Genomic DNA, 22,790 nt, shown 5'->3' with positions numbered 1-22,790 from the left:
TGTAGAAGGACCATCATATCACCACACTCTGTGGTCTTGCTTATCCTTCACAAACCAATCAATGGACCAGCTGGGTTTTTTAAAACTATAATTGACACTATTGTATTAGTTTAAAGTGTCTCCCAAGTGACGCTTTCTGTTGGATACCAACAGTGTGACCACATCTGTTAGCTTTTAGGACTAAATGGACAGCTTTTTCCTGAAGTGTGAAGCTGGATCTGTATTCATGAAAAATTCCAAATGGTTAGTTGATAGTTTCTGTGTTGAAAGTGTAACCTTAAATATGTTATACATTTTAAAGGTTATTACTTAGCACTATTACACAAAACTGAAACCATGCATCCCTCTCCCCCATGTTTGGGGTTTATTTGACAGCAGTAATTCCAAATAAGTATCTTAGTTATTTAATTTTGGGGCATTTGGACAGTATTCCATTGTGTTGTATCCTCTGAAAATTACTTTTAAAAATACATCATGCTTCAGGTTTAGTTTGTAGGCATAATAATTTTATGTATGAAGCCACTGCTTCCTTCATTTATTACTAAACACTTGTAATTTTAACTAGACTGTGATATTTCTTTGTATATAAAATAAAAAGTAATTATTTGCAGGATAGTTTAATCCAATGGGAAATGGAGTCTGGTTCTACATATTATGTGCTCATTTCACTTGTAAACTTCAACAACAAAAAAAGAAAAATTTTAATCTTATTGGAATTTCAGATTTATAGTAAATTTTACTTATTCATTTTAGAACAAAACTTTTGGCTCTTTTACTCATTCTGAATTAAGGCATAAACTAATTATAGTTGACCCTTGAACAACACAGGTTTGAAATATGTGAATACACTTACACTCGGATTTGTTTTCAATAAATATACAGTTGGCCCTCTGTACCCACAGTTTGCATCCTTGGGTTCCCTACTGTGGATCCAAAATACTGGTTTTATTCCTGGTCAGTTGAATCCGAGGGTCAGAGAGCTGACTGTATATGTTGTTCTATGTCATTTTATATGAGGGACCTGAGAATTTTTGTATCTGTAGGGGTCATGGACCAATGGGAGAACTGTAGTTAAGTTTTTGGGGAGTCAAAAATTATATGTGGCTATTCAACTCTGTGAGAGTCTGCACCCCCACATAGTTCAGGGGTCAACTATACTTCCTCTCAGTTTAGTTCAGTTTTACAGATGCAAATCAAATACTAGATACTATATAAGTATAGGAGATAAAAGAGAGACCCCCATTCCTCCCTCTCTCTCATTAATATCTCTCTCTCTCTCTGTGTCTCTCTCTCTCTCACACACACACACGCACGCACGCACGCACGCACACACACACACACACACACACACGCACGCACACACACACTCACCACATAGTCAAACAGAGAAAAACCCCGTAATAGATCAATTAGGTCCTGTATGGCATGTGCTGTGATATACTGTTAAACCTCGTTATATGATATCTTCAGTATGAGAGCTCCCAGCCCCAGTTAACAGGTTGCTTAGATAAAACAAATCTATGAGCTAATAAACTGACCACTCAAAAGTGAATTCCCATGCAAGCATTCCTATTTCCTAAATGCTCATTTCTGTTCCTGCTTAGCATCTCAGCATCCTTTCCTTCAGCTCTGGCCGAATACTGTAGATATTCATAAATATGAAGTAATATGATGCAAATAGATTGCAAAGTAAAATTGGAGACTTTTTAAAAAGATGCAGTTTGTCATGAAGTTGATGGAAGTGATATTTGAGAAATGCTGAAGCACATAGAAAGCCCCATGAGGCTGTGACAGGAAGAGAGACACTGGCATGGAAAGTATCAGGATATGTGCCTCCAAAGAGAATACGTTGCTTAACAACTGGTTAATAAAGGACCTTGATAAAAAACAATAAAGTCTTCAGAAATATTTTTTCAATAACATTTTCCATCACTGAGGTGTAAAAGTCAAGTGAAGGATGTCATATCTTATAATTTTGTCCCCCCAAAATCCAACATTTAATTAATTTTTTGTTCTCACAATCAGGACATATTTATAATTATTACTTATTTTTATTATATTTATCTTATTTTTCTAATTTGAAATATTAATCAAGATTTCACAAATTATTTAATGTTTGTCTCTTACTGTCTAACAGACCATTCCCAAAACATTAGTTTCAAACAATAACTATTTTATTATTGTCTTCCATAATTTTGTGGGTTAGCCAGACTCTGCTGGGTTGCCTGCAGCTGAGCCTGCAGTCATGTGAAATGTTGGCTGGGTTAGAATGTTGAAGATAATTCACTTACTTTTCTGATACCTTCACAGGTATCAGAGCCGGCCACAGGCTGAGCTCAGTGGGGTGACTGGGATCTCTCTATCTCTACCTCTACCTCTAGCTCTAGCTCTACCTCTAGCTCTACCTCTACCTCTACCTCTACCTCTAGCTCTACCTCTAGCTCTACCTCTAGCTCTAGCTCTAGCTCTACCTCTGTGTGTTATTTTGGGTCTCTCCTTTTCCATATGGGAGGGTAGATAGACTTCCTACATTGCAGCTCAAGGTTCCCCAAAGCACAAAAGCAAAAACTACTTGCAAAGATTTGGGTCCCAAACTGACATAGAGCATCACTTCTGTCACAGGCCAGCTCAGGTTCAGTGTGGAAGGGAGCTGCATGAGGACTTGAATACTGGAAGGTAGGGTTCACTGAAAGCCGTCCATGGAGACCAGCTAACACACTGTATTAAGTGCATCCATTTAAAAAGGCATTTCCAGTATCAATCATCATGGATACTGAGGGCCTCCCATAGCTTTAATCACTTTGGTGGGTCATGTCCAAAAGCCTAACGGGTTCTGAGGTCAATCTCAACAGTCAATCTGCTTTTAACAATCACAGGCCTCCAGTGAAGGCCTTCATTTATAAGCAAAATTAGGACCTCAGTTTGATTAAGAAACTTCACCCCCTTATTGGTAGTGTTTTTTAAGAACCAGTTTAGGTTCATTTGCCTAAGGATACTCAGCAAATATTGGGAAAATAATTCAAAGTTTGGAGTGTAGTTATTCTGAACATTTATAATTTAGGTTGTACTTTTACATGTAATCGTATTTGTTTTTCATTCCAAATCTCATGCAGTAGATATTATTCTAGTTTTCAAGTAATGAAACTAATTCATCCTAAGCTTTTAAGTTTCCTACAGTCACACAGCTAGGAAACTTTGGAGCCAGGACTCCAAGTTCAGGGTTACATATCTCTTAGAGTTTTCTTAAAAACTTACAAGGATCTAAAACTTAAGTTCATTCATATAATCTCTCTGTCTCACTGTCTGTCTCTCTCTCCATGTACATGTTTGTATGCATCTACATGCTTATAAAATATACATTTTAAAAAAACATTCTTAAAGTGCAGCCTTCATTAATAATGAATGTGACTGATAGTGAATAAAATTCACTCATTCGCTCTCATTACATGGATATGTACATAGGCACATGTATATAAAACAAACATTTTAAAAAATGAGTTAAAGTACAGCCTTCCTTGATAGTAAATGATCTATAGAAGGTCAATACTATCCCTTTCAGGTTAAAGGATATCACAGAAGCATGGATGTCGTCGGGTCTAATCCCTTCATTTCACAAAATGGGAAAACAGACTCAGAGTGGTTAAATAACTTGCCCAAGTCACACAGCTATTCAGTGGAAGAGCCAAGAGCTCTGGCTCTGAATCTGCTGTTCTTTCAACTACACAAGCCACATTAAGAATAGCCTTTCAAACGAAACTGTGTGAGGAAGACAGATAATTTATATGTTTAAAACAGTAATTTGTGACTTGCCAGGAATTAAAACACAAATTTTAAGCATTTAATTGCTAAATACAGTTAAGGACCAGCTGTGCAGTTTGCTCAAAATAGGAGACAGCCCATTGCTAGGAACCCATGGAAGAGAAAATTTCTTCTATAAAAAGCTGAAAACTAACTTCTATGTGAAGGGTTCTTTATGGACAAAAAGAAGTTGTAACTGTTGTATTGAATCACTTGGTATGATGCTTCACTCCCAGGATCCTATGTGAGTAGCAAAATCAAGAAATTTACAAGAAATGTTCTCACAGCACTGAGTGCGGAAGCTCTGAGAATGAGGAAGGCTGGGACGTGCTGTTTTCTAAATGGAGGCGAACATAAAGGTCAGCTCTGTGGGCAGGGCTCTGGCAGCGCTGCTCTCCTCCCAGCCCCGGGCGTTACTGTGATGGGCAATGGGCAGTGCTCCCCTTGTCCACTCCCCTTCCCCTTCCCTCCTCCTCCCTCACACCGTTCCTTTTATTAAGGAGAAAATATTTTCAGTTTGTTGACTAAACAGATAAGAAATTCAAGAAGCCAGGACAGTCATGTACCACTTAACAACAAAGATATATTCTGAGAAATGTGTCTCTAGGTGATTTGTGTGTGTGTGGGGGGGGACATTATTGAGTGCACTTACAGAAACCTAGATAGTATAGCCTACTACACACCCAGGCCTATGGTCAAGCCTGTTGCTCCTAGCCTACAAGCCTGTATAGCATGTTACTGTACAAAACATTTTGAAATAAAATCAAGCACAAGAGAAAATGATGCAATCAAGAAACACGGTAAACACAAGATATATGAGGCTGCTGCCAGCTAACACAACGTGTTTTGTTATAGCAAACTTTTTTGGGATCAATAGAAATTCTAAACTAATGGTTAAAAGTAGAGTATGGCAAATACATAAAGCCATTTATTATCATTATCAAGTATTATGTACTGAAGATAATTGTATGTGCTGTACTTTTATACAACTGGCAGTGTGGTGGGCTTGTTTACAATAGCATCACCACAAACACGTGAATAACGTGTTGTGCTGCTATGTTAGGATAGCTATGCCGTCACTAGGCAATAGGAATTGTTCACCTCCATTATAACCTTGTGGCACCACCGTGGAATATGTGGTCCATTGTTGACCGAAACGTTGTTATGTGTCACATGACTATAGTACTTTTACTAAAGTCAAAGTGTGTGTGACTCACAGGGCTGGCCAGTTGACATGCTTTTGACTAAAGAGTCAATTAAGCCACAAGACTGATGCCTTCTGTTGAGTAGCTCGATGGGATTTCTGGATTTAATAATCGCCACTGACTGTTCACATCAAGGAGTGCAGGGCAGGGGTCCTGTGAATGCCCTTGTCCAGGAGTGTCACTTCCCAGGTATATCTCCGCCACCATCTTCATGTTTGTTATCTGGAATTTGGAAATATGCCTAGGTTTCCTCTTCTACTTCCTTAGTCAAATAGAAAAGAAAAAAGGAAAAAGAAAAAAAAAAGCTTGGGAATGAACCCACCCCTTTCCTCTGCATATAAGACACAAGCTGCTCATTTGTATCCGTCAATGGCTTTGTTTTGTTTGAGGAACTTGCTGGGTCCCATCATTGTTCTCTGTACTAAAGCGGTTGGATTTATTTCTCTTTGTTCAGGCATGGTTATTGATTTTTTGACAATGTTTAATATGAAAAGTTGTAGATCTCCATGCAGTAGAGCCATTTGCCATAAATACCTGGGCAAGTGGCCGTGTGGTGATGTATGTGAGGAAGAAATCCTTGTGTCACCATTGTTCAGCCACCAGACCAATGCTGTTTGAGAGAAGATATGTCACGTTGAACCTGCACATCATGTACTCAAAAAAGCTTTAAAAAATATTGTGTGGTTTTAAAAATATTTTGGTTATAAATCAAATGTCAGCTTTAAGTGTGGTGTTCATAGAGTAGCCATTCTGTGTGATGTAACCCATAAAAAAAAAAAAAAAAAAAAAACACAGAAGTGCCCACAGATTTGCACCAGCCGGCACTTTTTTCATAGGAGTCCATTTATTTGGGAGAACTTTTGTAGCACCAGCAAGTCCAGTTAGAAACTTCCATCTGCTGTGCCTCTTGCTGCTTCTGCTTTCTCACCGTCTGCACTGATGTCATCTCAGACCAAGCCACCACCTAATTCCTTCCCATCCTAGCAACACCCACTGAACCACCTTCCGCCCATCCGCCCATTCTCTACCTGGCTGCCAGATTATTCATTTCATGCCTTCTCCTGCAGAAAACTCTGGAATGCCTTCCATTTTTAAAAATCAGTTAGGGTCTGACCAGGCAAGGAAAGCAAGGATAAGTGAAATGGATTGAGGGATTTATTATGGGGTTTCGAGCTTGCACAGTTGTTAGGGAAGTGAACTGAAAACTGTAACCACATAGAACCTTCATTTCTTTAATATGACCTTTGCTCGTTTCTTTCCTTTTGTTCAAACTGGCCCCATCCAGCACCCTGACTCACCCACCTTCTTCTCTCTTGCAGGAATACTGCCTAAAGCATTAAGCCCTCAGGACAATGAGGTTCTGATCAGCATTAAATAATTTTAGTAACAAAATCTCAGGTCTGTTGACCACAGAGTCAGAGTTTTGGTCAAAGTAGAGATAACATCTAGTCCTCAGTTGGTTTCAGCTTCAGGCCCAGAAAAGCTGTGAAACCAGACAAACAATGCCGTGGCTGACCACAGCACCAGATGCACTGATCCTAGGGCCAACCAATCGGTAGAGACCACCACCCTGATTGCGACCCTAACTCCCTAGCCACCATGACTAATGATTTTCCTCTGTATAACCCAGCCCCTGCAAGCCATTGGGGAGCCAGGTGGTGAGCATGAGCTCACCTGAGTCTCCACGTGTGGGCCACTTCCTAAAAACAACCCTCTACTTTCTCTGCTGCAGCCTCCTGTTCCTGTCTTACTGGGCTTTGATTCACTCAGGTAACTGGACCCCTTCAGTCTGGCAACAAGACCAAGTCACCAGACATCAACTTGCCAATTTGACCATCGCATTTAAAACTGTAAAGCAGGGTCCTTTAACCAGGTCTGGGACTGGATGCAGCAGAGGCAGGGGCAGGAAAAGAGCAGATGTCCATGAATTCCACTCATTCATATGAAGGATATTCAGGAAGTCCTACACTCTGAAATGTGAAATGTAATTGACATGGATATTCAACCCAAGTAGAAATAAAAATTGTAAGCATAATTACCAGGATGAAATCTCAGGGAAACAAAGTCGCCTCCAAACTATCCACCCACCAACAAATCTCCAACAATTTGGCAAATTTGCGTATTTTATAAAAGTTAATTCATGCACGTATTTTCAAAAATGACAAAGCCTACATATTGTCTCTGGTTTTCAGTTCAGGGCTGTTTTCTGATTCTCTTCTTTTTTTGCTTTTTTTTTAAATTTTCTTTAATGATCTATGTTGTTGTTTTTTTTATTCTTTTACTGTTGTAATTAGCGATTTATTTACAGTAGGGAGGAGCAAAGGGAGGCTGACATTGTAACCATGGTCATCTGGGCAGCTTCACCAGGAAGCTGCAACTTCACACTCCCCAGGGAACCGGCAGTCCATTCCCCACAGGTCACTGCGGGTAGGGGTCCAACAAAGGGGGAAATGGGTGCCGGAGCAGTGATGTAGGGAAGGTGATTGCCAGTTAGTCTAACCTGGGAACAAAAATCATTGGCTAGAGGGGTGGAGCGAATGCCAGCCCACGAAAATTTGGGATACATAATCCCCAGACAAAGGAATTCTCTCTCTCTTGTTCCTCTGGCTTTGCTCCTGCTTTCTTGCACTCAGCTCTGCTCCCTCCATAGCCATGTGGCCCTAGAAGCCGCCTCCAGACCCCACCCGCAATGGACTGCAGCTGGGAACACAAGCTGATCTAGCCACATGCCGGACTGGAATGTGCCAATATTGAATGGAGACTCAGGGCAGTAACTTTAATCTTAGCTCTGCTGAAGACATAGCTGGACTTCTTCCATGCTAGGACAGAGGGAGGGGGGCCTTGGAAATGCAGGGGTTTAATTCCATGCAAATAAATATCACTCATTCTCCCATGCGAGTCTTAGAAAATTACTTGTGACATCACAAGAAGCCCCTCCCACCAGCAACAGGTGGGGACACAGAGAGTGCCCCACCAATAACAAGTCCACACCCACTAGCAGCAGAGGGCTCTTCCCTTTAACCAGGCCGTAAGAATAATTGCAGCCTATCCTCCGTCTGTCTGTCTGCTCAGATTTCACATTTGAAGTACAACGAAACTGTGACAAACGTGTTTATAGCTCCACTTATCCCTTGTCCCACTACCTTCTGTGTGCGCTAATTCTGAACAAAGCAGCTTCCCATGGATTTTCCACAGAACGCCCGAAGCCTGCTTTTTTGGGGGGTGGGGATGGCGGGGGGCGGGGAATTCACTCCTGTCTGCGAGGCTGTGTTCTGCAGCTCTGGTTACCCAGTACTGCCCTCCATGTCTGTGAACTCTCACCTCTATGGAGGAAGGCCACTAACAGCCTGGCCTGCGCACTAGGACCTCCACTTCCAGGCTGGCTGTGGTGGAAGTCAGCTCCCTCGCTGCACAGTGACCGTGAGTTCTATTTTATCCAACTAAAAGACGCAGTCTCCCTCAGAGCCTGGTGGCTACGGCTTGTTCTGTATACATTGTGTCTTATCATAGAGCAGCAGCTCATCCTGCCCGAGAGTGTTTGGAGGAAATTCCCAGAAGAGATGACCTTTCTTAAGGTGTGTTTTTTTTGGTGTGTTTTTTTTTTTCTTCCCATGAAGACTCACAGCTTTTGAACTTGAAACTTACCAACCTTGCTCTTTCAAATTTATATCAATTGAATATGCAGTTTGGTACTCTTCTAGGAAAAGTAATGGTGTGTTATCAATTTTTTCAAGTTTCAGCCCCCCAGTGACCCTCTAGGAGCACATGTCAGCCAAAAGGAAGGAACGAGCAAATGAACTCTCATAGAAGATTGAATTGATTATTAATTGTACTGTGGTTTCCATCAACTGAAGGAACTAGCTATGCAGACTTTGCTCTCAGTAACAGGGAATGGGCAGTATTGAACAGTGAGTTCCTAGATATCATCAGTGAAAACTATGCACTTTAAAGTGACTGGCAGCTGCATAGTAGTTCTCTGAACAGATACCATCCTCTTTCATCCTGATCACTGATATGGAATTTTTGGACTGGAACCCAGATTCTTTGTCTGCCGGAGTCGAATGAATCCACGGACAGAAAGTGGTATAGCAAAGGTGGAAATTTATTAAAGAAAAGAACAGACTTTCATGTGAGGAGGAGGAAAGAGTCCCACAGAACAGACTCCCAAGTAGGGAGGGGGGAAAGGGTCCCACCAACTTCCTGTTTCCATGGTTTATAAAGGCTGCAGTTCCTGTGCCCTGATATCCCCTCTGATTGGTCAATTTTCCCTTTCTAATTGGTTACTATAGTAACTCCTGAGGCCCTCCTCCTTTGTTGTCCTCCTATTCCTTCTGGGCTTTCTTCCTTCTTTATTTTGTAAACTAGAAGCCTGATGCATGAAGATTTGTGCCAGAATGGGCCTTCCTTTCCCTGGCTGCCGGCACTGCCTTCCTTCTGGCCGGAGCCGCCTTTCCGCCTTCCCACACTGCCCAGAGGCCCGGAGGGCTGGGGGTGGTGCGGAATGCCTGCATTGTTGCCATGACCCCCAGCCACTCGGGGCCTGCATATGCAAATTAACCCGCCATCTTTGTTGGGTTAATTTGCATACTTACTCCTGATTGGCTGGTGGGCACCACGAAGGTACAGTCACTTAGCATGTTACTCTTTTATTAGGTAGATATAGACCTTTTTTGGCTACTTCCAGTTCCCTTGTCTTATGGAGATGTACCCGTTGCTGCTCCCTTGTCTTTTGGAAATGTAACCGCACCTGGCTTCCTTGTGTTATGGAGATGTACCTTCTCCTCTTCTGTAGCCCTATGTGTTTTTCCATGGACCCCAATTCTAAAAATTTCCTAAACCTGCCTATGTTACCCTAAAATTTCTGTTTCATCACCATGAAAATTATTTAGATACTAGAGGCCTGGTGCACGAAATTCGTGCATGGGGGAGGGGGGTGTCCCTCAGCCCAGCCTGCACCCTCTCTAATATGGGACCCCTTAAGGGATGTCCAACCGCCCGTTTAGGCCGTAACTGCCCTCCCCTGCTGGCCTCGTCACCCCTAACTTCCCTCCCCTGCAGGCCTCCCCCCCCCCAACTTCCCTCCCCTGCAGGCCTGGGTCCCCCACAACTGCCCTCCCCTGTAGACCTGGGTCCTCCCCAACTTCCCTCCCTTGCTGGCCTGGTCTCCCCCAACAGCCCTCCTCTGCTGGCCTGGTCACCCTAACTGCCCACAACTGCCCTCCCCTTCTGGCCATCTTGTGGTGGCCATCTTGTGTCCACATGGGGGCAGTCATCTTATGTCTTGGAGTGACGGTCAATTTGCATATTACTCTTTTATTAGATAGGATTTGAAGCTTGTCTTGCTGAAGACCATTATCAACCAAAAACAAATGCCCATGCTAGCCCTAAGCTCTAAAGTTCTCTGTTAAATGGTCTCAATCAATAATTTACAAATTGTGGGCCAGTATGTATCAAACACCTGGGATCCAGATAATTGCAGTGGCTTGATGTAATTGGACTTTATCTCAGTACTCTCTCTTCTCCAACCCTCACTTGTTTTCATCTTGCCTTATGTATGCACTCTGCCCATTACAAATTTGTCTTGTACCCATTGCTCCCCCAAATGATCTCCTCTCTAATCAAACACTCCCTCTGAAAAGAAATAACCTAGACATACATAATTGTTCTTTGAACTAGCAAAACAAAGGTACTATTTATCCAATGCATGCTATGTGCTTTTACATGTCTTTCTGTCTATGGTATCTAATTTAATTCTTATGAAAGCCTATGAAATGTGCATTGTTATTCTGATTCACAGATGAGAAAACTGATGCTCAGAAAGTCAGAGAAGGTCCTCAGAAGGATGTGGGGGAAGTGATTTCAGAATGTCTTCTAAAGAACCGTTTGAGAGCTTCCAAAGGCACTGTCCGCAGTTCCCAGTCAGCTTTCTCACTGTCCTCTGTTGTGTCCGGTTGGTGCCGTGTGGGAGGGAACACTGGGTTTGCTCTTGGCCACCACTTTCAGTAGCGCCTGCTTCTTTCCGAGTGAAATCCCTTCATTTCGGAAAGGTGCTTTCAAATGGCAGTTCTGCGGTCGGGGTTCTTGCTATTAGTGATAGAAACTTGGTGAAAACTTAACTTGTGTTACAAACTGAAGTAAATAGAGGATAAATGAAGAGGTATTTACTCTTTCTAGAGAGAGCAGATTTCAGTTTTAATAAATCATAGGTGCTTTCATTATGAATAGGATTTTTAGGTTTATTTTCAAAGTGTGTTTCTATGTGCCATAGATAAAATAAAACATCAAGAGCGAAGAGGTTTGTTTGTTTTTGTTTTTCCATTGTTAAACCTAGGTGTCCCATTCCCTCTCCCCGCCCCCCACCCCCACCCCCTGAGTTGTCTTTTGGGGAATAATCTGTAAAATCATTAAGATCAGATATTTTGTCTTATTCCTCTTTCTAGCTTCAATTTCTGGCACATGGTGGACCTTCAACAAAAGTTTGTTCTTTTGGACAATAAATGAATAATGGAATCACCAGTAGCCCCAGTATATTTAATTTAGCTGGAAAATGACAAATGAAACAGTTCTGATGCATGATGGCTGGGTTTGATATGTTATTGATTATAAAGGTTTTTAAATGGAGATTATTGTTGCATTATCCAGGGAAGCATAGCTATGACTAATGAGATAAAATTAAGCAAAAGAAAAATATGAATTGAATATCAAGAAATGTTTCCAGTAGATGAGGCTGGGATTTAATCAGGCAGAGGAGTCCCAGTGGAAGTGGTCGGGACATTTACCACCATGCGTGTCACTGAGCGCGGCAGTGAGCTCCCGCAATTTACAGGGACAGACCCGGACTGCGGCAGGATGATAAGTGAGATCGTATTTCTAGTTTCACTGATTCTTTCTTACACGAGTTATACATTCACAGCCTCCCATCCCCTATGGAAAGAATTTATGTATGTGTTAAATTTTCTGATTATAGTTTCCTTTTTTTTCCAGAAAATACTCATTTTAGAGCATCTCCGGGTACCCTCAGAAATGTCTTCTTTAAGTGGCAAAGTCCAAACTGTTTTGGGACTCCTGGAGCCAAGCAAACTGGGCCGCACCCTGACCCATGAGCATTTGACAATGACCTTTGACTGCTGTTACTACCCTCCTCCTCCACCTCACGAAGCTATCTCTAAGGAACCTATTGTGATGAAAAACTTGTTTTGGATTCGGAAAAACCCTTATTCCCATAAAGAGAATCTTCAGTTGAATCAGGAGACAGAAGCCATCAAAGAAGAATTGTTGTATTTTAAAGCCAGCGGCGGAGGGGCCCTGGTGGAGAACACGACCACAGGGATTTGCCGGGACGTGCAGACGTTGAAGTGGCTCGCAGAGGAGACTGGTGTCCACATCGTAGCAGGCGCTGGGTTTTATGTGGATGCGACTCACTCTTCAGAGACCAGAGCCATGTCCGTGGAGCAGGTAGGAAGCCCTAAGTTCTTCGACAATATTTGCATAGATATTCCGAATAGCCAGAATTCAGATGTTGGATTATCTCCACATGCAATCTACATTTGGAAATGTCATTGGCTCACAGGTAGCTGAGCATTCTACAGAAATTTGCTAGATAGCAAGGACATCTTCCAAGTGAGACCCAAATGAGAAACATTTCATTCCATAAAGAAAAGGCATCGAGGAAGGAGATCTTAATGCACTGGTCACTGCGAAACCCAACGTGTTAATACTTAGATCCGTGTACACTGCACCACTGCTCAGTGGTGGCGTCCCGGTCTGTTTGTAAACCTCAGTTTTTCATGATAAGCTTCAGTTATGAAACCTCAATTTTGTTGCTGGGTTTTATAATAACCAGCCATAAAAATTCACTGTAGGGTGAAAGTTGGCAGGAGAGACTTGGCACATTTGTGAATATGTTTCCTTCTCCTTTTATACAACAGGAGGGGCGGAAGAAAATCCATTCCCCTGTTGTTGTCATAAGCTCTTAAGCAAGAATGGGTGGAAGAAACTAAATCTTTCAGGGACAAAAAGAACAAATAATCAGCAAAACTTTGGGGCATGTGTGTGTGCTGTCTTTCTAGACATCCATGTATGTGTTTATACATATATGTATATATTTATCTGTATCTCCCATTGCCTGCTTGACAGGCTTAGCATGTCAGTTGCAGTTTTTACAAAGCCTCAGTTAATCTTTAAAATACTTTGTATTTCAAATCTTTATCTGCATTACTTTCCAATCAAGCCTTTCCCTTTTTATATATTTACATTATTTGAGGACTATCTTGAAGTCAACTATTACACAGTCTTCCAACTAGTCTTAGCAGTAACTGTAGATCTGACCCCCAAAAAATGTAATATTAGTATTGTGTGCTGTGAATTTTCTATGGTGTATAGGGTAAAAGAATGCACAAATAAGGGGAATTAAAGAATTACTTGACACAGTTGATGTAGATCCAAGGGTAGTCTTTTTATGTCTAATGTTTCTCTGGTTAAATTATTGATTTTTTTCTCATCTGAATATACTTTCATTAAGTCATATTTTCCCCCTATAGCTCCTAAAGCTATACATTTCTTGCTAAACAGTCACAGTAAGATATTACTGAATCTTTGATTTAGAATTACTTGTTGAATTTGGCCAGCAAAATGCCTACTATTAATTGAATGAATGATGGATACATTTTTGAAGAATGAATAACTAAATGAATAAATTTAACATAGTGTGGCAATACTCTGTTGAGAAGTTTCACAATCTATAAAGTATTTTCTTTCCCACCCTTCCTTAGCTTACTGATGTCCTCATTAATGAAATTCTCCACGGAGCAGATGGCACCAGCATCAAGTGCGGTGTTATTGGAGAAATTGGTTGCTCCTGGCCTCTGACTGAGAGCGAAAGGAAGGTACTTCACGCAACTGCTCATGCCCAGTCTCAGCTTGGCTGTCCTGTTATCATTCATCCTGGAAAGAATCCAAGCGCACCCTTTCAGATTATCCGAATATTACAAGAAGTAGGTATGGACATCTCCAAAACAGTTATGTCGCATCTTGATAGGTAAGCAAATTATGTACAAACTAGAGGTCCAATGCACGAAATTCATGCAAAGGGGCTCAGCCCTCACAGCCCTGGCTGCCTCGGCCGGCCCTCATAGCCCCTCGCAGCCCCGGCCGGCCCTCACAGCCCCAGCTTCATCCGGAAGGTCGTCTGGAATGTTGTCCAGACAGTCATTCGGCTGTTCAGTCTAATTAGCATATTAGCTCTTTATTATATAGGATTAGTGCAAACCTCCAGATGATTATGGATGATTAGATGTGTAGGGGACAGCAAAGTAGCTGACTATATAAGCAGATGTTGGCTGGAGTTAATCTTATGAATAAGCCTAACAATGTTGCAAAGGCTACACATTAGCCTTTAGATTGAATTGATTAAGGAATTAACACTGTATAAGTGTATTAATACATTACAGTTACCTGTAAATTGGGTACATCTTGGTTATGAGGATGTGTTTTTCATTATTTCTGGAAAGCCTCAGCCTTTGTCTCTTCAAATATTGCTTCATCCACATTTTCTTTATATTTGCATCATAAACTCCAACTTGATATATAGGATCTAATTACCTGTCCTCCATGTCTCTTAACATCTTCTCCATATTTCCACTTATTTTCATCTTTGAACTATAATTTCTTCAATTCTATCTTTCTATTTATACTTCTCTCTCCAGTGAAAGTGATCTGTTGTTTAGACTATCAATTTGCTTTATAATACTAAGAACTATAGTTTTTCTTTTCAAATCTGCTTGGTTAATTTTGACACCTGTTTTCAACTCAAGTGTTAAAAAATATGCATACAATGCTTACCTTATAATTAATAAACCTAATTTCTATTTTCTTTTTTACTCTAACTTTTCAGTTTGTTAATTTTTCTGGTTCTTGTTCATGTGAGGTTATTTCTTTGTATTTAAAAAATGTTTTGTGGTCTTTAGATTCCTTGAAAATTATTATGAGTCTTGGGTTGAGTAGTGCCCCCTGTTTTTTGTTTTGTTTTGTTTGTTTCTTATAGGTAGTTAGGGGGCACTACTAACCTAGTATACTTTACTTATTTTTTTTTCATTATTGTTTAAAGTATTACATATAGTACTACATATGTCTCCTTTTTCTCCATTGACCTCTCCCCTGCTACCCCTACCCCCCAGCATATGCCTTCACCCCCATAGTGTCTGTGTCCATTGGTTATGCTTATATGCATGCATACACGTCCTTTGATTGATCTCTTACCTCCCCCTTCCCTGCCTTCCCTCTGAAGTTTGAGGTCTGTTCAATGCTTCTCTGCCTCTGGATTTATTTTTGTTCATAAGTTTATGTTGTTCATTATATTCCACAAATGAGTGAGATCATGTGATAAGTATCTTTCTTTGACTTATTTCACTTAGCATAATGCTCTCCAGGTCCATCCATGCTGTTGCAAATGGTTAGAGTTCTTTCTTTTTTATAGCAGTGTAGTATTCCATTGTGTAGATGTACCACTGTCTTTTAATCCACTCATCTGATGGGCATTTAGGCTGTTTCCAAATCTTAGCTACGGTGAATTGTGCTGCTATGAACATAGGGGTGCATATGTCCTTTCTGATTGGTGTTTCTGGTTTCTTGGGAGATATTCCTAGAAGTGGGATTACTGGGTCAAACTTTAAACTAAATTTAAAAAAAAATTGTATAACTTGTGGTAAAATACACATAACATAAAGTTTAGCATCTTAAACATTTTAAAATATGTTTTTGTTGATTTTAGAGAGAGAGATAGGGAAAGGGAGAGATAGAAACCTCAATGAGAGAGAAACATCAACATGGATCCACTGCCTCTGGCACGCCCTCTGCTGGGGATAGAGCCCGCAACCTGGGCATGTGCCCTGACCAGAAATGGAACCAGTGACCTCTTCAAGCATGGGGCAACGCTCAACCACTGAGCCACACCAGCCAGGCGCCATCTTAAACATTTTGAAGCATGAAGTTCAGTAGTGTTAAGTACATTCACATTATTATGCAACCAATCTCCAGAATTCTTTTTATCTTGCAAACTGAAACTCTATACTCATTAAACAACAAGTCCCCATTCCCTCTACCCCAGGTCCATGGCAACCACCTGTCTCTCTCTATGAATTTGACTGCTATAGTACCTTATTCCAGTACAGTAGAATAATACGGTATTTGTCTTTTTGTGACTTTTAAAACTAAACTTCTGATTTGAAGGGTTTAGAACCACACAGGTGCTATGAAATTCTGGCCCCTAGATTCCGTGAGTGCAGGCTTGTGGTTATAGATTCTCAGAGGAGACTTTTTCTCAACCTGCCTCCCTTTCACCAGAAGACAAGGCTAAAATGACATACTCTCCAAAGACTCCCTCTGTGGGCCAGTTTTTAACTCGTCCATCCACATGGGTGTTGTTTTTGGATGAGAGGAATGCTGCCTGTATGTGCTGGCTGAGGCTGTCTCCAGTTTATCTCCTGCCCCTTCCAGCCCTGGCTGTCTATCATGGGCCCATTAGGATCCCCCAGGATGATGATAGTTTTGGGTTTTCCCTTACTGTTCATTTTTCCTGCTCTCTTGTTTCTGCATCCTGAGCAAGTCCTTTATTTTCCCACCATCTGAACCAAGCCTTTAAAAATATGTTTTTCCTCCCTTTCATTGTATTCAGTATTTTACTTGTACTATCCTGGAAGGTTTTCTGTGAATGTTTAGTCTGCCAGACTGCCTGAAACTGCTTCACAATGATTATTATGGAAGAAGCTTTCTAGCGCTGTTTATAGTTAGACTTATAGGTAAGTTAGAAAATTATGCTTGACACTAATAGAAAATAAGGTTCCATTGGAAATTGTGAAACAATCTTAACTCCTAGCATAGTAGAACTTCCTTGTTCATAGAATCAAACCATATACCTACAGCTGCTCTGTGTCACTGAGCCCCAATCCACACTGGTTTTTACAGCCCGTAGTTCTTACTGCCCCTACGAGCTCATAAAAATCAATATAAAAACATTGTATATGTATACTCCTTGTTCATTAAATCAAAACGTATATATACATATACATATATGTATATGCACATTTATATGTATTTTCTTTTAAACAATAAAGCTACACTGGCTGCCATTTCAATGCCTCCCTCCAGAATGGCTCAGGATGGGATGGAGAAATTGATCTGAAATCAGACAAATTCTGAGCATCCTAGAAAATCCTGAGGCCATGTCTAGAATAGCCACTGCTTCTGTGTCTATATAAGGGAATTTTCAGGTTCCAGTTCCTGTCAAAAAATAAATAAATAAATAAATAAAAATATATATATATATATGGATGAACATTTCAGTGGAGAGGCAACAAGGGGAAATGGCTTTAGAAAAAGTAGTGCATTTGGAAGAACAAATTGAATAAAGTAACAGAAAAAAAAATAATCAGGGAGGCAGATGCAGGCACCTTTAGCTCTTTGATGTGACTATTCCCAGCAAGACCGTGGCCAAGCTGAGGTCTGACTAGGTCAGCCTTTCACAGACTCTCTGAGGTCTGCTGGGCAGCACACACAATCTGATCTTCACTGAAAGGGCAAGGGCGTGTATAATGGGGACAAACCACAAAAGGGCATGTATTGCATGCAACAAAATGCACAGACAACACACAAAAAGAAAAGCATCCTGAAAACAAGGCCTCCAGGGGGAAAAAGAAACAAAACACACACCCAGAAAACCGTTTTGTTTCTCCCACCATGTTTTCTCAGGCATAAAGGAGAGGGTTCCGAACCCACAGGCTGTTGTGATTGCGCCGTAACAGGTCCAGGCGCTGGCTAGCCCCGTGTCCCCTTTAGAACACTGGGCTTTCCGGCGGGACTTTCAGCTTTGACTGCCTGTAAAATCGTTCATTTATCCCCTTTCAGGTAGGATTTCTGACATTTAAAAATACGCAATAAAATATTCCAGGACGTCCACATCGCATTGAAGCAATGAAATGTTTTTGAAAATATATAGATCTTCACTAGCATTCATGCATAAGGCATTTCACCTTAAAATACATGCGAGCCTGCACACATGCGCACACCCGCGCGCGCGCGCGCACGCACACACACACACACACACACACACACACACACACACCAGCGGCAACAACAGACTGCTGTATGCCTGGCCAAAAGGAGCTTTTGGGACCTTGAGCGGGAAGAGTTAATGAATGGCCATCACTTCAGGACACCTCTGAACCACACTGTAGTCATGTGACTGTTTGTGACCTGCTTAAGGTCATTTACCTGGAGATAACAGCCTGACAAGATAAATCTGCTTCTGGGTCTGGGCCCTCCCCGAGCCATCTGTTCTCTTTAAGAAATACGGGCCTCTGGAAGTGCCCGTGGACGGCTGTGAATGTAACCCTAGGGAAACTCAGAGGGGGCTGCCCTTGACAGTCACAGCCACCCAAAGTCAACATTTATCGGAAAATAACACCAGCATTTCTACTCCTGTTTGGGCTTTTCGTCCACAAAGACTTTATGCCTTTTAATCATTTATTATAATTCTACTACCTGTTAAAACTGGAGTCACATTTCCAGGTGGCATGTAATCACAGCACTGCCTCTGTCCCTGGTCTAACAGGCTATATGTGACCAAGGAAGACACCCCACAGAGAGTCTTTTTGTGATTCATCTCCAAGGAAGTTTTATCCTTAATGTGCTAGAGAGTAGTTGTAGGTATTTTTATCTCAGCATAGTTCTTTCATCACCCAGGAAAGTTGGGTAAAGCAACATGACTAGAAGGTATTTGGGTACTATTTACCAATTACATTTTTTCTTTCTTTTTTTTTTCTTTTTTGATTAAGGTATTACATATGTGTCCTTATCCCCCCATTACCCCCTCACCCTCCCACTCATGCCCTCACCCCCCTGGTGTCTATGTCCATTGGTTAGGCTTATATGCATGCATACAAGTCCTTTGGTTGATCTCTCCCCCTTACCCCCACCCTCCCCTACCTTCCCTCTGAGGTTTGACGGTCTGATCGACTCTTCTCTGTCTCTGGATCTGTTTTTGTTCATCAGTTTATGTTGATCATTATATTCCACAAATGAGTGAGATCATGTGATATTTATCTTTCTCTGACTGGCTTATTTCACTTAGCATAATGCTCTCCAGTTCCATCCATGCTATAGCAAATGGTAAGAATTCCTTCTTTTTTATAGCAGCATGGTATTCCATTGTGTAGGTGTACCACAGTTTTTTAATCCACTCATCTGCTGATGGGCACTTAGGCTGTTTCCAAATCTCAGCTATTGTGAATTGTACTGCTATGAACATAGGGGTGCATGTATCATTTTGAGCTCTGGGGAAGGCACCAAATAGGTGGTATGCCTCACTCTTTTTTCTACTTGGTTCCCTACTTAACAAACCAAAGGGTCCTGATGGAAATCCAGGGTCTAGACTTTGAGGAGGAACACAATGATAATTAAGTTCAGGAAAATACCACATCTTCTGTCTTTGACAATTACTCCCTGTGGAAGGTTGAAGAATTTGACCCAAAGGTTTCTGACAGAGGCGCAGGGAAGACACAGACCATGTGCTAACAACACATTTTATTCTCTTTAACCCTAATCATCTATGCAAATCTACCCAGCACTTTAACAAATAAAACTTTGAAACATTTTTTCATGCTTTTAATTAGATGGAGTAGAATATTCCTTCCTTCCTTCCTTCCTTCCTTCCTTCCTTCCTTCCTTCCTTCCTTCCTTCCTTCCTTTCCTTCCTTCCCTTCCTTCCTTCCTTCCTTCCTTCCTTCCTTCCTTCTTCCTTCCTTCCTTCCTTCCTTCCTTCCTTCCTTCCTTCCTTCCTTCCTTCCTTCCTTCCTTCCTTCCCTCCTTCCCTCCTCTCTCCTTCCTTCTTTCTTTCCTTCTTCTCACAAATATTCATTGAATTCCTAATTACCATAAAGTAGACACTGGGAGGTAGCAGGGAGCAAGACCCATTCTCTGCCTTCAACATTTTTTATTTAATTATGGTGATGGTGACTCTTAACCTCAAGGTTATCTTTGAAAAGCCACAAAAAAAATGACTATCTGGTATCCTTGGAACTGTATACTTTAAATTTTTATGAATACTAGTGAAATAATATTATTCAAAAACAAATATTTGACAAACTTGAGCAAAACATCTTTATACTGTATATCTAAATAGTATGGTAGCACTTAAAAAACACACTATAAGAATGTTATGCACGTGAAATGGTATAAAGATTTAGAATCCTGTGTGTACAGTGCTGTATTTCTTAACAGTTTATTATTAGGATTGTGTATATGTACACATTATGTGCACAATGTATAGTATGCAGTGAAGGAAGTGAGTGTGCATTGTATAGTATGTACATTGTACATATTAAGTACAGTAAAGACAACTTATCTACTCATATTGGCTCAGATCTAACCATAGAATGAGAAATTAACTCAGGCAATAATGCAGAGAGAGAGGGACCTGAAAAGCAAGTGAATTTTTTTCAAAGAAAATATTTACTAATACCACTTCTCCTTTCCCATTTACCAATGTCCACTGGCGTTTCATCTGCTATTACTATGGCAGACGATAGGAAAATATAAAAAATAGAGGTCTTACATGGCATGGCTACTTGTATATGTACTTGGGTATGATATGACTAAATTTCACATAAAAACCTACACTGGTTTGTAGAGTACTCACTGACATAGAAACACACACCTTGAATACATTTCAGGTTGAAATCACGTGATGACATCAGCAGCAGCTATGCTTTCGTTAATACAATGTCTAATCTATGCCTGCATGGGACAATGAGAAATAGGGGTGCTGGGTCACGATGCACATTTCTATTTCTGACACCAGAACTTATTTGCTGTGTAACCTTGAGGTCACTTAATCCTCCCAATCTCTTGCTCATGTGTCAAAAGGGGTTAAGAAAAATTATCTTTAACCTTTTAAGTATGCAAATTTCCCCCATTATTGTTTATCTTGGACTTCCTTTCAAGATGACCTATTTAAAAAGAAAATCCAGAGAAATGTTTGAGAAACGTAAATGTAGCAACACTTTGCAATGTACATAAAAGTGCCGAATAAAATGCAATGAACTTATGATTGTCATTGATATTTGTTGAATATTCCAAATTGCACTCTTTAACAGAGACATTTGGGCAGAGCAGTCCACTGTCAGGGCCAGCGCATGCACTGGTCATGCATTCTCTCTAGTACATTACACCCATCAAACCCTTCCCTAGTCATTTTGTTTTCTTCTAAAGCAGTTTTTTACAACTCTGACACCATTCCCATGAAATGTGACATTTTAACAAATAGGATTGCCATGTCTATGAGATTTATCTTCACTCTCCTCAATAGCATCATTCCTTGAACTGTGTATCGTCTTATATGAAAAACGCAGCCTTTTTTGTGCTATGTGGCAGCTGGAAAGTTCATATGGTTAAAAGCTCTTCCTAGGGTGTATAACCCACAAAATGTATTTTAAAATAAAGTTTTAATTACATTTCACAATTCAGAGCCAACTTGTAGTTTTAGTCTAATCCAGACATGGGTTTCTCTCCCATCTGTCCCTTTTGCTTAAGCCTGCACTTAAGTCATAATATTGAAAGTGTGACATCATTCCTTCCTATGATGTCATTAAACATCACTGTTTGGTATGGACCCAAGCAGTCAGAGAAATGAATAGTGTGGGGGAAACACGCTTGTTCAAATATAGGTAAAGGGAAATAAATACATGGCAATCTGAATTATTTTCCATTGTTTTTCATTCTCAATTATTCTCTAATATTGAAAAGACTGTTCCATGAAAGTAATGCCTTGACACAAAAAGAATCTTATGGAAAAGAAGAAGGAATCTTTAAAATACCAAGGTTCTGTTAATTTTTCATTGAAGTAACACATTTTACTTTCTAACCATAAATGATATTTAGGCCACCATTAAAAATGTATATCATTCTATTAGTAGTTTCTATTTGGACAGTAAAATAAGTTAATTAAAATTTATCAATTAAGAATTTTTTCATATTTTATAATCAAGATGGAACTGCCATTAGCAGTATAAGAATATACATAAGTAGAGTTTTAGAATTCAATTAACATTTAATTTATTAGATTATAGTAATTTATATATTAATTTATTTTAGGCATGATGTAAATATTTTAAAATTAATTTTAGTTTATTACATGAATAGTTCTAGGTGCTTTTGAGTAGTTGTTGAAAAACTCATAAAATAACAAAGAACCCTACATAACACTATCTATACAAACATCCATTGGTTTTAAATTGAGGAATTCAGTGGGGAGAGGTGGTAAATAATTTTTATAATAAGTGATTCAACATTGTTTTTAAGAAATCAGTTATATATAAGCATCCATTTATTATTACATTTGTATGCCAGTTTAAAAGTTATTTGGTCAAGTTCATAAATTTTAGCATTGAATGTATTCTGTGCTTCTACCTGTGTCAGGCCCTGAAGTAGTCTGGTCTCAAATAGAGCTGCCCTCCTGCTGGCCTTCTAGGCCCAGGAATTCACAGATTGGCATGGCTGATGAATTACAAGGTCACAGGGCAGTCTAGTGAAGTGCACTTGATAGGAGTAGGAATACCTGGGTTCTTGATCACTTAAAAGATTCTAGCTTTATTCTTGGTACCATTTAAGGACATCAATATCTAATCAACTCCCAAGACAGGCCCTTGATTCTTCTCCAGCGCTGTCACAATGGCGACAGTGCCTCATCCCTTACTCTTTCTCTTGCTTGTCCTCGTCTGATTAATGACATTATTC

The 22,790-nt window shown here is 40.4% G+C and overlaps 1 protein-coding gene across 1 annotated transcript in view; it reads left to right on the top strand.

Annotated features, from left to right (window-relative positions):
• PTER (phosphotriesterase related) overlaps positions 1-22,790 on the top strand; it is a 56,219-nt gene that overhangs the window by 17,065 nt on the left and 16,364 nt on the right. The window contains exons 2-3 of the mRNA XM_008148823.3: positions 11,988-12,458; positions 13,775-14,040. Of these exons, the coding sequence (XP_008147045.2) occupies positions 12,027-12,458; positions 13,775-14,040 (698 nt within the window). The 5' untranslated portion in view covers positions 11,988-12,026. The remainder of the gene's footprint in view (positions 1-11,987; positions 12,459-13,774; positions 14,041-22,790) is intronic.

This window comes from Eptesicus fuscus, chromosome 2 (assembly GCF_027574615.1).
Source record: "Eptesicus fuscus isolate TK198812 chromosome 2, DD_ASM_mEF_20220401, whole genome shotgun sequence".
NCBI classification, from domain to species: domain Eukaryota; kingdom Metazoa; phylum Chordata; class Mammalia; order Chiroptera; family Vespertilionidae; genus Eptesicus; species Eptesicus fuscus.
Note: the sequence above shows the minus strand (reverse complement) of the source record. Positions and strands in the feature narration are given on the sequence as shown.